The sequence below is a fragment of the Lipotes vexillifer genome, unplaced genomic scaffold (genome assembly GCF_000442215.2).
Source record: "Lipotes vexillifer unplaced genomic scaffold, Lipotes_vexillifer_v1.1 scaffold1303, whole genome shotgun sequence".
NCBI classification, from domain to species: Eukaryota; Metazoa; Chordata; class Mammalia; order Artiodactyla; family Lipotidae; genus Lipotes; species Lipotes vexillifer.
The window spans coordinates 348,871-361,832 of record NW_006785848.1 but is presented as its reverse complement, the minus strand read 5'-3'; the positions used below and the strand labels follow the sequence as shown (position 1 = coordinate 361,832).

Below are 12,962 nucleotides of genomic sequence, written 5' to 3'. Positions count from 1 at the left end.
GTAGGTATTTACCACATTTTCTTTATCCATGCATCCACCAATGGACACTTAGATTGTTTCCATGTCTTGGCTATTGTAAATAATCGATCCAGCAAAGCAGAGTAAAAGAAAAAATAAAACAGAGCTGGGGGAGGAAACATAGTAAATGAGACATGTAAAGTAAGATTGTAGAAATATGGCCAAATATGTAAGTGATCACAACAAATGTGAATGGTTTAAATTTTCTTATTAAAAGTTTAAATTCGCCCTCACACTGGTCAGAATGTCCATCGTCAAAAACTCTACAAACAATAAATGCTGCAGAGGGTGTGGAGAAAAAGGAACCCTCCTACACTGTTGGTGGGAATGTAAATTGGTACAGCCTCTATGGAGAACAGTATGGAGGTTCCTTAAAAAACTAAAAATAGAATTACCATATGACCCAGCAATCCCACTCCTAGGCATATACCCAGAGAAGACCATAATTCCAAAAGATACATGCAGCACAGTGTTCATTGCAGTACCATTTACAATAGCCAGGACATGGAAGCAGCCTAAATGTCCATCAACAGAGGAACAGTTAAAGAAGATGTGGTACATATATACACAAAATATCATGTCAGGTGTCATCATCAGTTTTACATCCAAAATAGACTAAAAATCCTTTTAAGGATAAAGCCTTGAGGAACCAAAATGTCTTCAGGGAGACAAACATATTAACAAAACAAAATAGCTGTCTTAAACATTTCAAATGGCACAATTAAAGAATGAAATGGATTTTGTTTTAATTTCTACCATGTTGAAAATTTTTAATTTTCAGTATCATTTTTTCCTGCTATGGAGTAAATAGACATATTTTTCATAATTAAAATGTATATTTAGTAATATTAAAAATGATTAATATGCACATTCCCAACATATTATTCCATAGAAAAATGTAGAAAAGGGTCATGTCATCCCATGGCTATTCCCTTAGCACATAGATCATATTTTATAAATATCCCAAGTCCTCCATAATGCATATTTAGCTGGTTATAAAAATTTGTTATTTGATAAATGCATCACAATAAAGTGCACACCATAAAAATACACATTTCCAATTTATCACATCTGCAAAACTATTAGGCATTAGATAGCAATACCTCTATAGAGATATAAGTTCAGAAGAAGCTAATGTCCTCACATGTCTGTCCTCCCTCTTTCCCGCCCTCCGTCCCTCTCTCCCTCTCCTTCTCTCTCTCTCTCTCACACACACATACACACACAAGCATTAAAGAAAAATATAAATTCAGTTTTATTAAATAGTGAAATTCTTATTATAATCTTATATCATATTAGCTAACAGTAGGTTGGCATTTTACAGATATTAAAATAACAGAAAAGGCACATTCAAACAGGGTTGGAGGGAATGTAAATTGACACAGTTTGACATATTAGTCAATAAAAGAAATGCACAAACCCTTTGACCTGGCATTTTCACTCAAGGAAATTATCTTACAAATATATTCAAACACATACAAAGAGATATAGTCACAAGAATCATTCTATGTAGTATTGTTTATAATAGCAAAATAAACAAAACTTAATCTACATGTCCACCACTAGAGTTGTGGTTAATTAAATTAAATTCCATTACATACAATGGAATTTTTTGTACCCATCAGGAAGAATGAGGTAGCTCTGCTTGTGTTGATATAAAAGATCTTCAGGATATATTATATTATTAGCTATCTGTAAGTACAGAACAAAACTATGGTATGTTCCCATTTGTGTCTTGACAAGGTTATGTGTATGTATATGTAAATGGACATATAAGTGCACACATATACCATGCACATATAGATATGACATATGCACAAAGAAATTTTCTAGAAGATTACATAAAAACTGTTGGTTAATTGTTCCTTCTGTGGAGTTACTTGAGGTAACTCAGTTTTCATCATCTTCTGTGTTGAACAATTTGAATATTTTATCATGAGCATGAGCTTTCTTTGTAATAATATCAGTTCTTCAAAGAGCTACATAGTAACAGCTAAAATTCTAAAATTTCAAATGTATAAGGATATGAATGCAAATCCTCTAGAATGTCTCTGTCTTCTAAGAATCTTTGAAAAGCTAATTTCAAAATAAGCCTTCCATTCCAGAACTCCAAGAAAATCAAAACAGTATCTGTACTGTATCTTGATTCATTTGTCCTGGTGCTACACTTCAGGAACATATACAGTATGGAGACTCATCCCATCAGCTTCACTTTGTAACACCTTAGACATCTTCACCCTGTTTGTAGTATCATAAAGTGGATTGTTCTTCTCTGTGTAGCTGGCATAGGGCTGCATTTCATCCTAAGAAATAACCCAAAGTTAAAATCAATTCAAAAAAGCCAGAAATCAGTAACCACCTATGTTTTTCTAACAAGGGCCCACAGCTTTAGTGTCTACCAATAGTAGTCTCTGGGCTTACATGAACATAAGGGCAAGACTTTTCTAATATTTTATCAGAAAACTATTGATGATTTAAGTCTCAGTGTGACATGATAACAGTTGTCTGAAAGTAGGAGTGGAGAAGAATGGAGTGATATGAGAAGTATTTCAGAGGAGAGTGTCAAAGACTTAGTAAGCTGTTGGCTATAAGAGATTATAGAGCTGGATAGGTTTTAAGCTTGGGTAAGAGAGAAATAATGATGGTATTGAAAAAAGGAAGTCAAGAATTAGAGCTGGTTTAATGGGAGAGGAAATACCAATTCAACTTCTCCAAAGATTACAGCCCAAATGAGGCAAACATTATGTCTTTTGTAGGATACAGTTCTTGAAAGAAAAATATGGATTTGGAGTGTATATAAATAGTACGTGGTGGATAATTAACAAAATAAGTATACCTGACAGCACTGTAAAGTTAGAAATTTTGCTTTTCAACTAAAATACTAATAATGATGCAAATTACAAATTATGTGACTAGATTTTCAGACTACATAGTTTAAAAGTTTATAAATATTCTTTTTAATCTTATCTTACCTCCTCAACAACTGAAGTATGTTCTGTTTTTTTCAGTTTTCTGCAAAAATAAAAATTAGCTGGAGTGAATGTCAAAACATTATTACTCAGATTGAAAATGGAAAAACAAAACAGTATGCTGTTGACAGTTGTGGTTCATTTTGATAGAAGGCTTAATAAATCAGAAATGAACTACCAGAAATGAGTGAAGAATGCTGCTTGTAAGTTAATTCATCCAAATAAGATAATTCTGGATTTTGGAAAAGGAAGTGAAATTATGCAAAGATGTTTGATGTAATAGAATATATGTGACACCTCATATTTGGTGTATGAAATGAATCATTGTAATTCTTTTCTCAAATAGAAAATAGCATGCACTGTCTCTCCCAAGATCCTGCCCCAAGTGGGCTATGCTTGCATGTCTAATTCACTATGCTTGCATGTCTAAGTAACCTAGAAAAATCCCCCTCGTCATTAGTGTAGTCCAAGTCTGTTATTTTCAGGACACACTTATTGATTATGAGAGAACTGAGGTTAACATTTTTTTTTAATTTTTATTTTATGTTGGACTATAGTTGATTTACAATGTTGTGTTAGTTTCAGGTGTACAGCAAAGTGATTCAGTTATACATATACATATATCGATTCGTTTTTACATTCTTTTCCCTTTTAGGTTATTACAGAATATTGAGCAGAGTTCCTTTTTTACCCAGTCAATTCCATTTTTCTGACTCTTTTCTAATCCAATAAATCAGGAGAAGAGAAAGCATCAGTCAGTACCTGCAGCCACTGATTTTCAAAAGCCAAATGGATCCAACGATGACCAAGATAATAAAAATAGGGGGGACGATACGTAAAATTCTTAAGGGTGCTGATGTTTTGGCATCTGTAAATGTAGACACAAAAATGTATGATTTACTATTATTCAGCAGTAGACAGAAATGAGCTATCAAGCCATGAAATCATGGAGGAAAATTAAAAGCATATTACTAAGTGAAAGGGACCAATCTGAAAAGGCTAAATACTGTATGATTCCAACCATATGACATTTGGAAAATACAAAACTATGGAGTAAAAAGATCAGGGGTTGTTAGAAGTTAAGGTGGAAGGAGGGATAAATAGGTGGAACATAGAGGACTTTTATGGCAGTGAAACTACACTATATGATACTATAACGGTGAATACATGGCATTTATACATTTGTCAAACTTCATAGAATGTGCACCTAGAACGAACCCTAATGTAAACTATGGACTTTGAGTGATAATGATGTGTTAAGGTAGGGTCATTCATTATAACAAAGGTACAACCGCAGTGCGGGGGATTTAGATAGACAGGGAGACCATGCATGTGTAGGATCAAGGGTTATATGGGAGCTCTGTACTTTCCACTCAATACTCCGTCATCATAAAACTGCTCTAAAAAATAAAGTCTGTTTAAAAACTATATATATAGAATGGTTCAAGAATGTCTCACAATACATGAAATTCATTTCTGTGATTTTATTTGAAAAACTTTTGATCCATTTATAGTTCAAATAATTGTTATAATTAAATTGCTTTATCATTTCAGACTTAAGTTTTCAACAAGACATCATCTTCTATCGGTATTTTGTTGCTTTAAGGATTCATGTGGTGAATTCCTATAAGAGAGATGTGAAATTTAGACCTCTCTGTTATAGTAATAGAGTGTTTCTCATCTCCAATATTCAGAAATCAATAGAGTTGTAAGGAAACTATTTGGATAAATAACCCTAATTCTGAAGTCACCTTTCTTCCAGGGCATTGAAACTGAAATGAATGCATGGCAGCAACTTTAAACTATTCACTGACTGCTGGCAGCAATACAAAGTTCAATCTGATAGGAGGACAAGTCAACCAAGGAATTACCAGCTCTGAGAGGTTTTGAGACTGTGCTCCTGGTGTTTCGTGAACGCGGCTGGGGCAGCAGAGGGAGGTAAGTGGAGGCCGCATCCAGTCCCTCCACCTTCCTTCAATACTTTGTTTTTAAACATTGGATTTTTATTTGAAAAAGAAGTTTGGTTTTGCATTTTTAAATGACAACATTGTTTTGAAACCCTCTCTTTCAAACTAATGGGCTCTCTTTTATTGGAAGTGCACTAGCACAGGTGAAGGTCCACCCTGCGAGGAAGACATATCTGCACTGGGTGGGAGTGGACTAGAGAGTCCCTCCAGTTCTGAGATTCTGTAAATATGACATCATATTGTACTACTGGGTGGTCGGACTTCATACATAACCAGTGGCAATCACTCTTCTCAGTAAATACTGCTAAACTATTAATATGTGTATAAAAGTTTAAGAATAGATATTAGAAAATTGTGGCTTAAACCCATGTGTTTTCCTCTTCTCCTTTCTTAACACTTACTAAAATATCAGCAGAGAATTTTTTAAAGTATAGACTTACAAGGACAAAGAGAACATGGATGAAGACAAGAGCAGATGAAATATTTCAACTTGTTTTTAGGGTGAAAAATTAACAGAAGAATGGCCAATAATTCTGAGTGAAATAAGTATAAACCTTAGTGAACTCCAGGAAGACTCTAGAGTAGGAAAGACCAAATATAGAGAAGGGGGAATGTAGGGAGTGAAGTGTGGAGCTAAAGTTGGAAGCTTCCTTGAAGGTCTGTATTAAGAACAGATGGCACAAGAGGGAAGAGATATGGGAACATGTGTATATGTATAACTGATTCACTTTGTTATAAAGCAGAAACTAGCACACCGTTGTAAAGCAATTATACCTCAATAAAGATGTTAAAAAAAAAAAAAAAAGTACAGATGGGCTGCCAAGTCTCCTCCCAGCCCGTGCAACCAGGTCATCACACCTTCCCCGACCAGCAGAAAACAGGAAGTGTGACCCAAAGAAGATGAACTGGAGAAACTCCAGAGTTTCAAGGATCCAGACATAATGGACGGTGAAGATGAAGTGTCATTAAAAGAAAGTTGAGTTCTGAACAGTCTCACACACACACACACACACACACACACACACTCTCTCTCTCTCTCTCTCTCTCTCTCTCTCTCTCTCTCTCTCTCTCTCTCTCTCTCTCTCTCCCCTCTCCTCCCTGCTCCCAGAACACTGATAGTCAGGATTATCCCTCCCAGGCAAGAGACTGGAGAGTTATTTTCTGCAGAGTCTGAATAGCCTCAGAGAAAAGACCTTCAGGTACATAAGGAAATAAGGAATCCCCAATTTTAAAACAATCACCTGTTTTCACCCTATAGAAACCTATTAGCTAACAAACCCACTCACAGATAATATAGCTTCCAATCAGCTCCTTAGTGTTCACTTTGAAGTGAACAGATAGCCAAGGAGTTAAGGAAAGCCTTGTATGTGGAAGAGAGATTAAAACAAACAAATGTCAGGAAGGCAGAAGGAACTCAGATTACACAGACGTGGCATCAACCAGCGGACTGAGGAAAAGAGAACATCCAGGACAATAGCTGTGCGGCATGTCTCGTGACCAACCAGGCCAGATTAGAACAAGAGTGGGTAAAAACTCAAGAAAGAATGTCTTCAAGAAAAAAAAAATGGAACTGACATTACCTAACAAATCTGACCATGTGGAAAGCAGTATTAAGAGGCGTTTTCTAGGGTTTTGTTTTGTTTTGGTTTTAGTGTTAGTGATAATTAATAATAGGTACATGCATTATTAAGGAAATGAAAAAGGAAAGCAATTAAGGCCAGGAAAAACAAAAAGTTATTCAAAAATGAAAGTATGAGTTTATTTCTTGATTCAGAGCTTAACAGAACATACATGTTCAAAATAATGTAAACACTGGCTATTTAATTTAACCAAAAATTGCTATTTTACTACATATGAATGGTGAGGGAAGAGAAGGTAAAGTTAAATCCTCGTCTACCATAAGAGGAAGTGGGTACACTAAGTTTAAATTTGCTATATTAAGAAATAGCAGCACAACCATGTTGTTTATAAAAACTGAGTCAATTACTAGAAGAAACACTTGAAGATCTGAAAGTACTTGTCTCTAGAGAGTTGTGTAAGAATGGAGAAGTGGAGTTGGAGAGGCAGAGAGATGGCTAACGTTTTTCATGGTAGCCTTATAGAACAACATAGACTTTAAACTATATGAGTTATGTTGATTAGAATAATATTTTTTATAACAAGAAATAAGAGTAGATGGGAGCAGAGGGTAGAGAAACTAAACTGTAATGAACTGAATCATAGATACTATTATAAGACATTAAAGAAATTTCACTGGAAGACCCTGGAGGAGAAAATTCTACCAGACTGAAAATTCATGAAGATAATTTATGAGCAACGTTATTCTTCTAATAAAATAATAATTATTTGTTTAAAATTACCCATTATCCTTCTATTAAAACCATAAATATTTATGTAAAAGTACACTACACAAGCCAATTTAGTAGTGCAGAAGAGAACATTAAAAGAAGAATAAATTGGGAAGTTCACTAGTGGCCTAATGGTTAGGATTCGGGCTTTCACTACCATGGCCCGGTTCGAATCCCTGGTTCCGGAACTGAGATCCTGGAAGCTGTGCAGCATGGCCGAAAAGAAAAAAAAAAAAAAAGAAGTAGAATAAACTGCATTTGATAATATGGCTTTTTACAATAAATTTTTGTATTATTCTTCCAGGCAATCTCTTTACTTTGAGGAGGAAAGGGAGATAAAGTGGAGGGTGGAAAGGATATCTTTGAATGAAATTTCTCTGCACACTCCTTTTTCCTTCTTAAGGTAACTCTTCTGAAAGAATGAAAAAATCAAAACCAAAACTAGAAAAATTACTAACCTTGATCCAGCTCTATGGACAGACTCTTGTTGCCAGTCAAGTGGGAGACAGAGCAAGACACATTAGGTACATGGCGGCCCTCCCAGTAGCATGTACTCTGGATGGTCACTGTGTCATTGTCCCAATGACGTTTTTGCTCAGTGACACAGTCTCCCTCTGGGGTCCAGGAGATCCGTGCAGCTGGCTTCCCTGCAACTGCCTTGCACACTGCAGTTCCATTCTCAGTTTGAACCAGGATCACCTCAGGGGGCACTGCAGAAATGTAGGGGAAATGCTTCAGTCTTAACACATGGGACATGGAATTTGGAGATTTGTTTCAGCCCAAAATCTGGTTATCTGAAATACCACAATATATGACGTTCCTTACCTAACACTTGGAGGTGATATCCACGATGGAAATTCCCATTAGGTGTTACCATTTGACACCTGTAATACCCATCATGAGTGATGGCCACTGGATCAATCTGAAGGGCAGGATTCTTGTCAAGTCTGGAGGCCCAGGTTATTCTCTCGTCGGTACAGTTTCCTCCCTTGGTCTCATTTGTATCACCCCTGAAGGCTCTGAAGCAGGGCAGCTTGTCTCTGAGGACTATTTCCCATGTTGTTAGCAGTATACTTGTGCACGGCACAAGAGGGCAAGAGAGCACAGCCTTTGTACCCACTAGTACTGATAGTGAAGTGTTAACTGTACACACACACACACACACACACACACACACACACACAGACACACATGCACAAACACAGAGAATAATAAGAGAAAAGTTTGATAAAGAATTTCAGTGTTAAAATTTATTCACAGCATATTACATGAAATTGTACTTGAACATTACTTTGCATGGTCTTATTCCAGAAATATTAGACTTATGTAAGAAATTAACATTCATGAAGTATACATAAAGTATTAAACCCATCCAAAGATTAACCAACTTCCTCCAGTATTATGCATCATTAGGAAAACAACATGAATTATATATGTGACAAAATTGTTTAAAGTGTTATGAAATTAATTCAGGAGATTTGATCTATAAGACAAACAGATGAGAATGCAGAATCTAAATTAAAAGACAAAGGCACTTTTCTAAATCTAATCTTTTGGCTTCAGAGACTATTAGATTTATCATACAACTCATGCTCCTCAGGGGGAAAAAAAATGGAATAATTAGTGATGTGGTTTTCTCCTCCTAAGTTTTGATGAAAGTGAAAAATCAGTAACATCAGAACTAAACACCTATCCTTAAGGGTGGCAATTCAGACAAACATAAATGTGGAAAGATATGGTACTTTCATTAAAAATAGCTAAGATGGCAATCAGGCTGAACAAGGTGGAAATTATTTTGTTTAATTTTTATTCAGAGAATCACAAAATCAGTTAAATCAACAGATTTTATTTATTTATGTAAAGAATAAAAATTTCCTTTATTCTTCCTAACACCTTAGATGTACTTCCTAAGTCTACAAAACGAGAAGCACTTGCTCTTTCAGATGTAAATATGCACACTTAAGTATGTATTTACATACAAACATGCATATTTTAATTTATATATATATATATATATATATATAAATTGAGATGTATATTGCATATCATACTGTGTATATTGTCCTAAGTCTTTTTTGTTGATATATAATAGACCTATCACCATATCAGTATACCTACATCAATCTCACTCTTTTTTTTAATTAATTAATTTTTATTGGAGTGTAGTTGCTTTACAATGTTGTGTTAGGAAAACTGGACAGCTACATGTACAAGAATGAAATTAGAACACTCCCTAACACCATACACAAAAGTAAACTCAAAGTGGTTTAAAGACCTAAATGTAAGGCCAGACACTATCAAACTCTTAGAGGAAAACATACGAAGAACACTCTTTGCATAAATCGCAGCAAGATCTTTTTTGATCCACCTTCTAGGGTAGTGGAAATAAAAACAAAAATAAACAAGTGGGACCTAATTAAACTTAAAAGCTTTTGCACAACAAAGGAAACCATAAACAAAACAAATAAACGACCCTCAGAATGGGAGAAAATATTTGCAAATGAAGCAACTGACAAAGGATTAATCTCCAAGTACAAGAAGCTCATGCAGCTCAACATCAAAAAAACAAACAGCCCAATCCAAAAATGGGCGGAAGACCTAAACAGATATTTCTCCAAAGAAAACGTACAGATGGCCGACAAACACATGAAAAGATACTCAACATCACTAATTATTAGAGAAATGCAAATCAAAACTACAATGAGGTATCACTTCACACCGGTCAGAATGTCCATCATCAAAAAATCTACAAACAGTAAATGGTGGAGAGGGTGTGGAGACAAGAGAACCCTCTTACACTGTTGGTGGGAATGAAAATTGATACAGCCACTATGGAAAATAATATGGAGCTTCCTTAAAAACCTAAAAATAGGGCTCCCCTGGTGGCACAGTGGTTGAGAGTCCGCCTGCTGATGCAGGGGACATGGGTTCGTGCCCCGGTCCGGGAGGATCCCACGTGCCGCAGAGCAGCTGGCCCCGTGAGCCATAGCTGCTGAGCCTGCGTGTCCGGAGCCTGTGCTCCGCAATGGGAGAGGCCACAGCAGTGAGATGCCCGCGTACCGCAAAAACAACAACGACAACAACAACAACAACAACAAAAAACTAAAAATAGAGCTACCATATGACCCAGCAATCCCACTACTGAGCATATAGCCAGAGAAAACCATAATTCAAGAAGATACATGCACCCCAATGTTCATAGCAGCACTATTTACAATAGCCAGGACATGGAAGCAGCCTAAATGTCCATAAACAGAGGAATGGATAAAGAAGATGTGGTACATATATACAATTGATATTACTCAGCCATAAAAAGGAACGAAATTGGGTCATTTGTGGAGATGTGGGTGGACCTAGAGAGTGTCATACAGAGTGAAGTAAGTCAGAAAGAGAAAAATAAATATCATATATTAATGCATATATGTGGAATGTAGAAAAATGGTATAGATTACCTTATTTGCAAAGCAGAAATAGAGATACAGACGTAGAGAACAAATGTATGGATACCAAGGGGGAAAGGGGTGGGGTGGGAGGAATTGGGAGATTGGGATTGACACATATATACTGTCAATACCATGTATAAAATAGCTGATGGGAACATATTGTAAAGCACAGGGAACTCTACTTAATGCACTGTGGTGTCCTAAATGGGAGGGAAATCCAAAAGGGAGGGGATATATGTATATGTGTGGCTGATTCATTCTGATGTACAGTAGAAGCTAACACAACATTGTAAAGCAACTATACTCCAATAAAAATTAACTAATAAATAAATAAACAAACAGATTTTTAAATAATCTGTAATTTCTTTAGTTCGACCACCTCACAAAAATGAAAAATGATGATGCCAAGTGGTAAGAGATGCTTAGAAGTATTCTTCTAGAAAAAAAGTACTATAGTATATAAATACAAATCAATGCAAAAACAAGGATGTTTCCTCTGTAAATTTTCTATAAAAAGGATTTTATTGCCAGCATGTAATAGTATCAAATATGGCCTTTCAATGAGTTCCCCTTCCCTCCTATTCATTCACATATATACTCCCTGACAGTTTGCTGTGAACCTTGCTCACAGATTTTGTTTCCATGCGTTCAATAACATTATCAGGATTAAATATAGCATTGACCTATTTTTCCATATTTTAAAGTACAAATAAAGACTGGCAAGCATCTCCTAATGTAGAAGCTCAAGCTTTCCCATAAGCTGACATGTGTACCTGACAGAAAGGGGTTTGCTGACAGGTGATTAGGTGTATCTGTCACAAGTCACCTGTAACGAAGGAGAGCGTCATTGATTTCATCAGTTTAACATAAACAGAACCAGCTGTGGTATGGCAAAACTTTTACGTGGATGAAGCTTATTTTTTCTAAACTTTGCATTTAATATTTCTCCTATCTTCTTTTGGTGTCATCTGCCCCCTCTGTGGTGTACTCAAGCCTTTGCATTTCATGACCAAATAAAGATCATATTACTAGATGAAGGAAGAGAGAGGATTTTAATGCAGATCTAAGAGGGCAGGTAAATCCATGCTCTTTCCATCACTCCAAGTGGCATCCCCTCATAGCAAGAAACTCCAATTTGGCAAAGGCTTGGAGAGAAGCAAAAACATGGCTTTTTAGAGAACTGCTAGAGGTTGGGTGTGGGAAGCATATATGTGCATAAGGGAATTGTGATTAAGATAAAACCAGAAAAATAAGAGACTGGCGAGATAGCAAGTTGTGAATGTCCTGCTGTTCTTGGGATTTGGAAGTTTAGCTTATAAGCCGTATAAGGCTTTAATATTTAACCTCAATATCTGACTCATTTTTGTAAAAGAAAGTTCTTGCTAATCAAATAAACATGTATTTGAACAGGGGCACAGTATCCGAAGAAGTAACTCTAATGGTGAGGATTCCAAGCACTTCAGATATTCTCTGTTCTTTCACCTTCCTCCATTCTATAAACTTCAGTCAATCACCCTACACCTATAATGATAGTTCTTATGTTATTGTTATTTTTTCACCCTTTCTTCATCCTCTTCTTTCCTTTTTCATACCTGTTGTGATAAGTTACACAACGGCCAATACCTCTACAACACTCAGTGGGTTTGGCACCTGTCTGACAGATATATTCTCCATATGCTCCTGTGATCAGCTAGGGTGATTTCACTTCTTGCTTCACTGAGAAGATAGTAGATTCTCATCTCTGCTCCCAACCCGGCAGTCACATCCCCTCTTTTCTGCATCCTTTGCCTACAAATATCTTCCAGTCTCATCCAGCCTTATGCACACTGACAAATTCTTATTGGCTTTGGGGCATTTCCTTTCTTTTCTCACAACCATAACCTAGATTAAGTCCTCATTGCCATGTACCTGGATTGCTGCAGAGGCCTCCTAACTTCTGTCTCTGTCTCAAAACCCTTCTCCTTTCAGTTCATACCTTACACTGCAGCCAGTACATCATTCTGTAACACAGATGTGATTCCCTCAACTCTAAAACCCTCCAGAGATCTCTCACTGCCTGAAGAATAAGTTCAAATGTCTTCGTATTGGCTTTGAAAGCCCTCTTTTTCACATTGACTCACTTTGCAATCTTATCACCCACTACATTCCCCCAAACTGCAGAAAAAAACACCAAGCACAATTCCATTTCTATGTCATTTCTCACGTCGCACTCTCTAA

The 12,962-nt window shown here is 36.3% G+C and overlaps 1 protein-coding gene across 1 annotated transcript in view; it reads right to left on the bottom strand.

The window, feature by feature from the left end:
- Window positions 1–1,256: 1,256 nt before the first annotated feature.
- CD200R1 (CD200 receptor 1) overlaps window positions 1,257–12,962 on the bottom strand; it is a 33,315-nt gene continuing 21,609 nt past the window's right edge. Inside the window, exons 4-8 of the mRNA XM_007458156.1 lie at window positions 8,128–8,445; window positions 7,761–8,012; window positions 3,750–3,855; window positions 2,991–3,030; window positions 1,257–2,321 (exon numbers count right to left, since the gene is read on the bottom strand). Of these exons, the coding sequence (XP_007458218.1) occupies window positions 2,181–2,321; window positions 2,991–3,030; window positions 3,750–3,855; window positions 7,761–8,012; window positions 8,128–8,445 (857 nt within the window). The 3' untranslated portion in view covers window positions 1,257–2,180. The remainder of the gene's footprint in view (window positions 2,322–2,990; window positions 3,031–3,749; window positions 3,856–7,760; window positions 8,013–8,127; window positions 8,446–12,962) is intronic.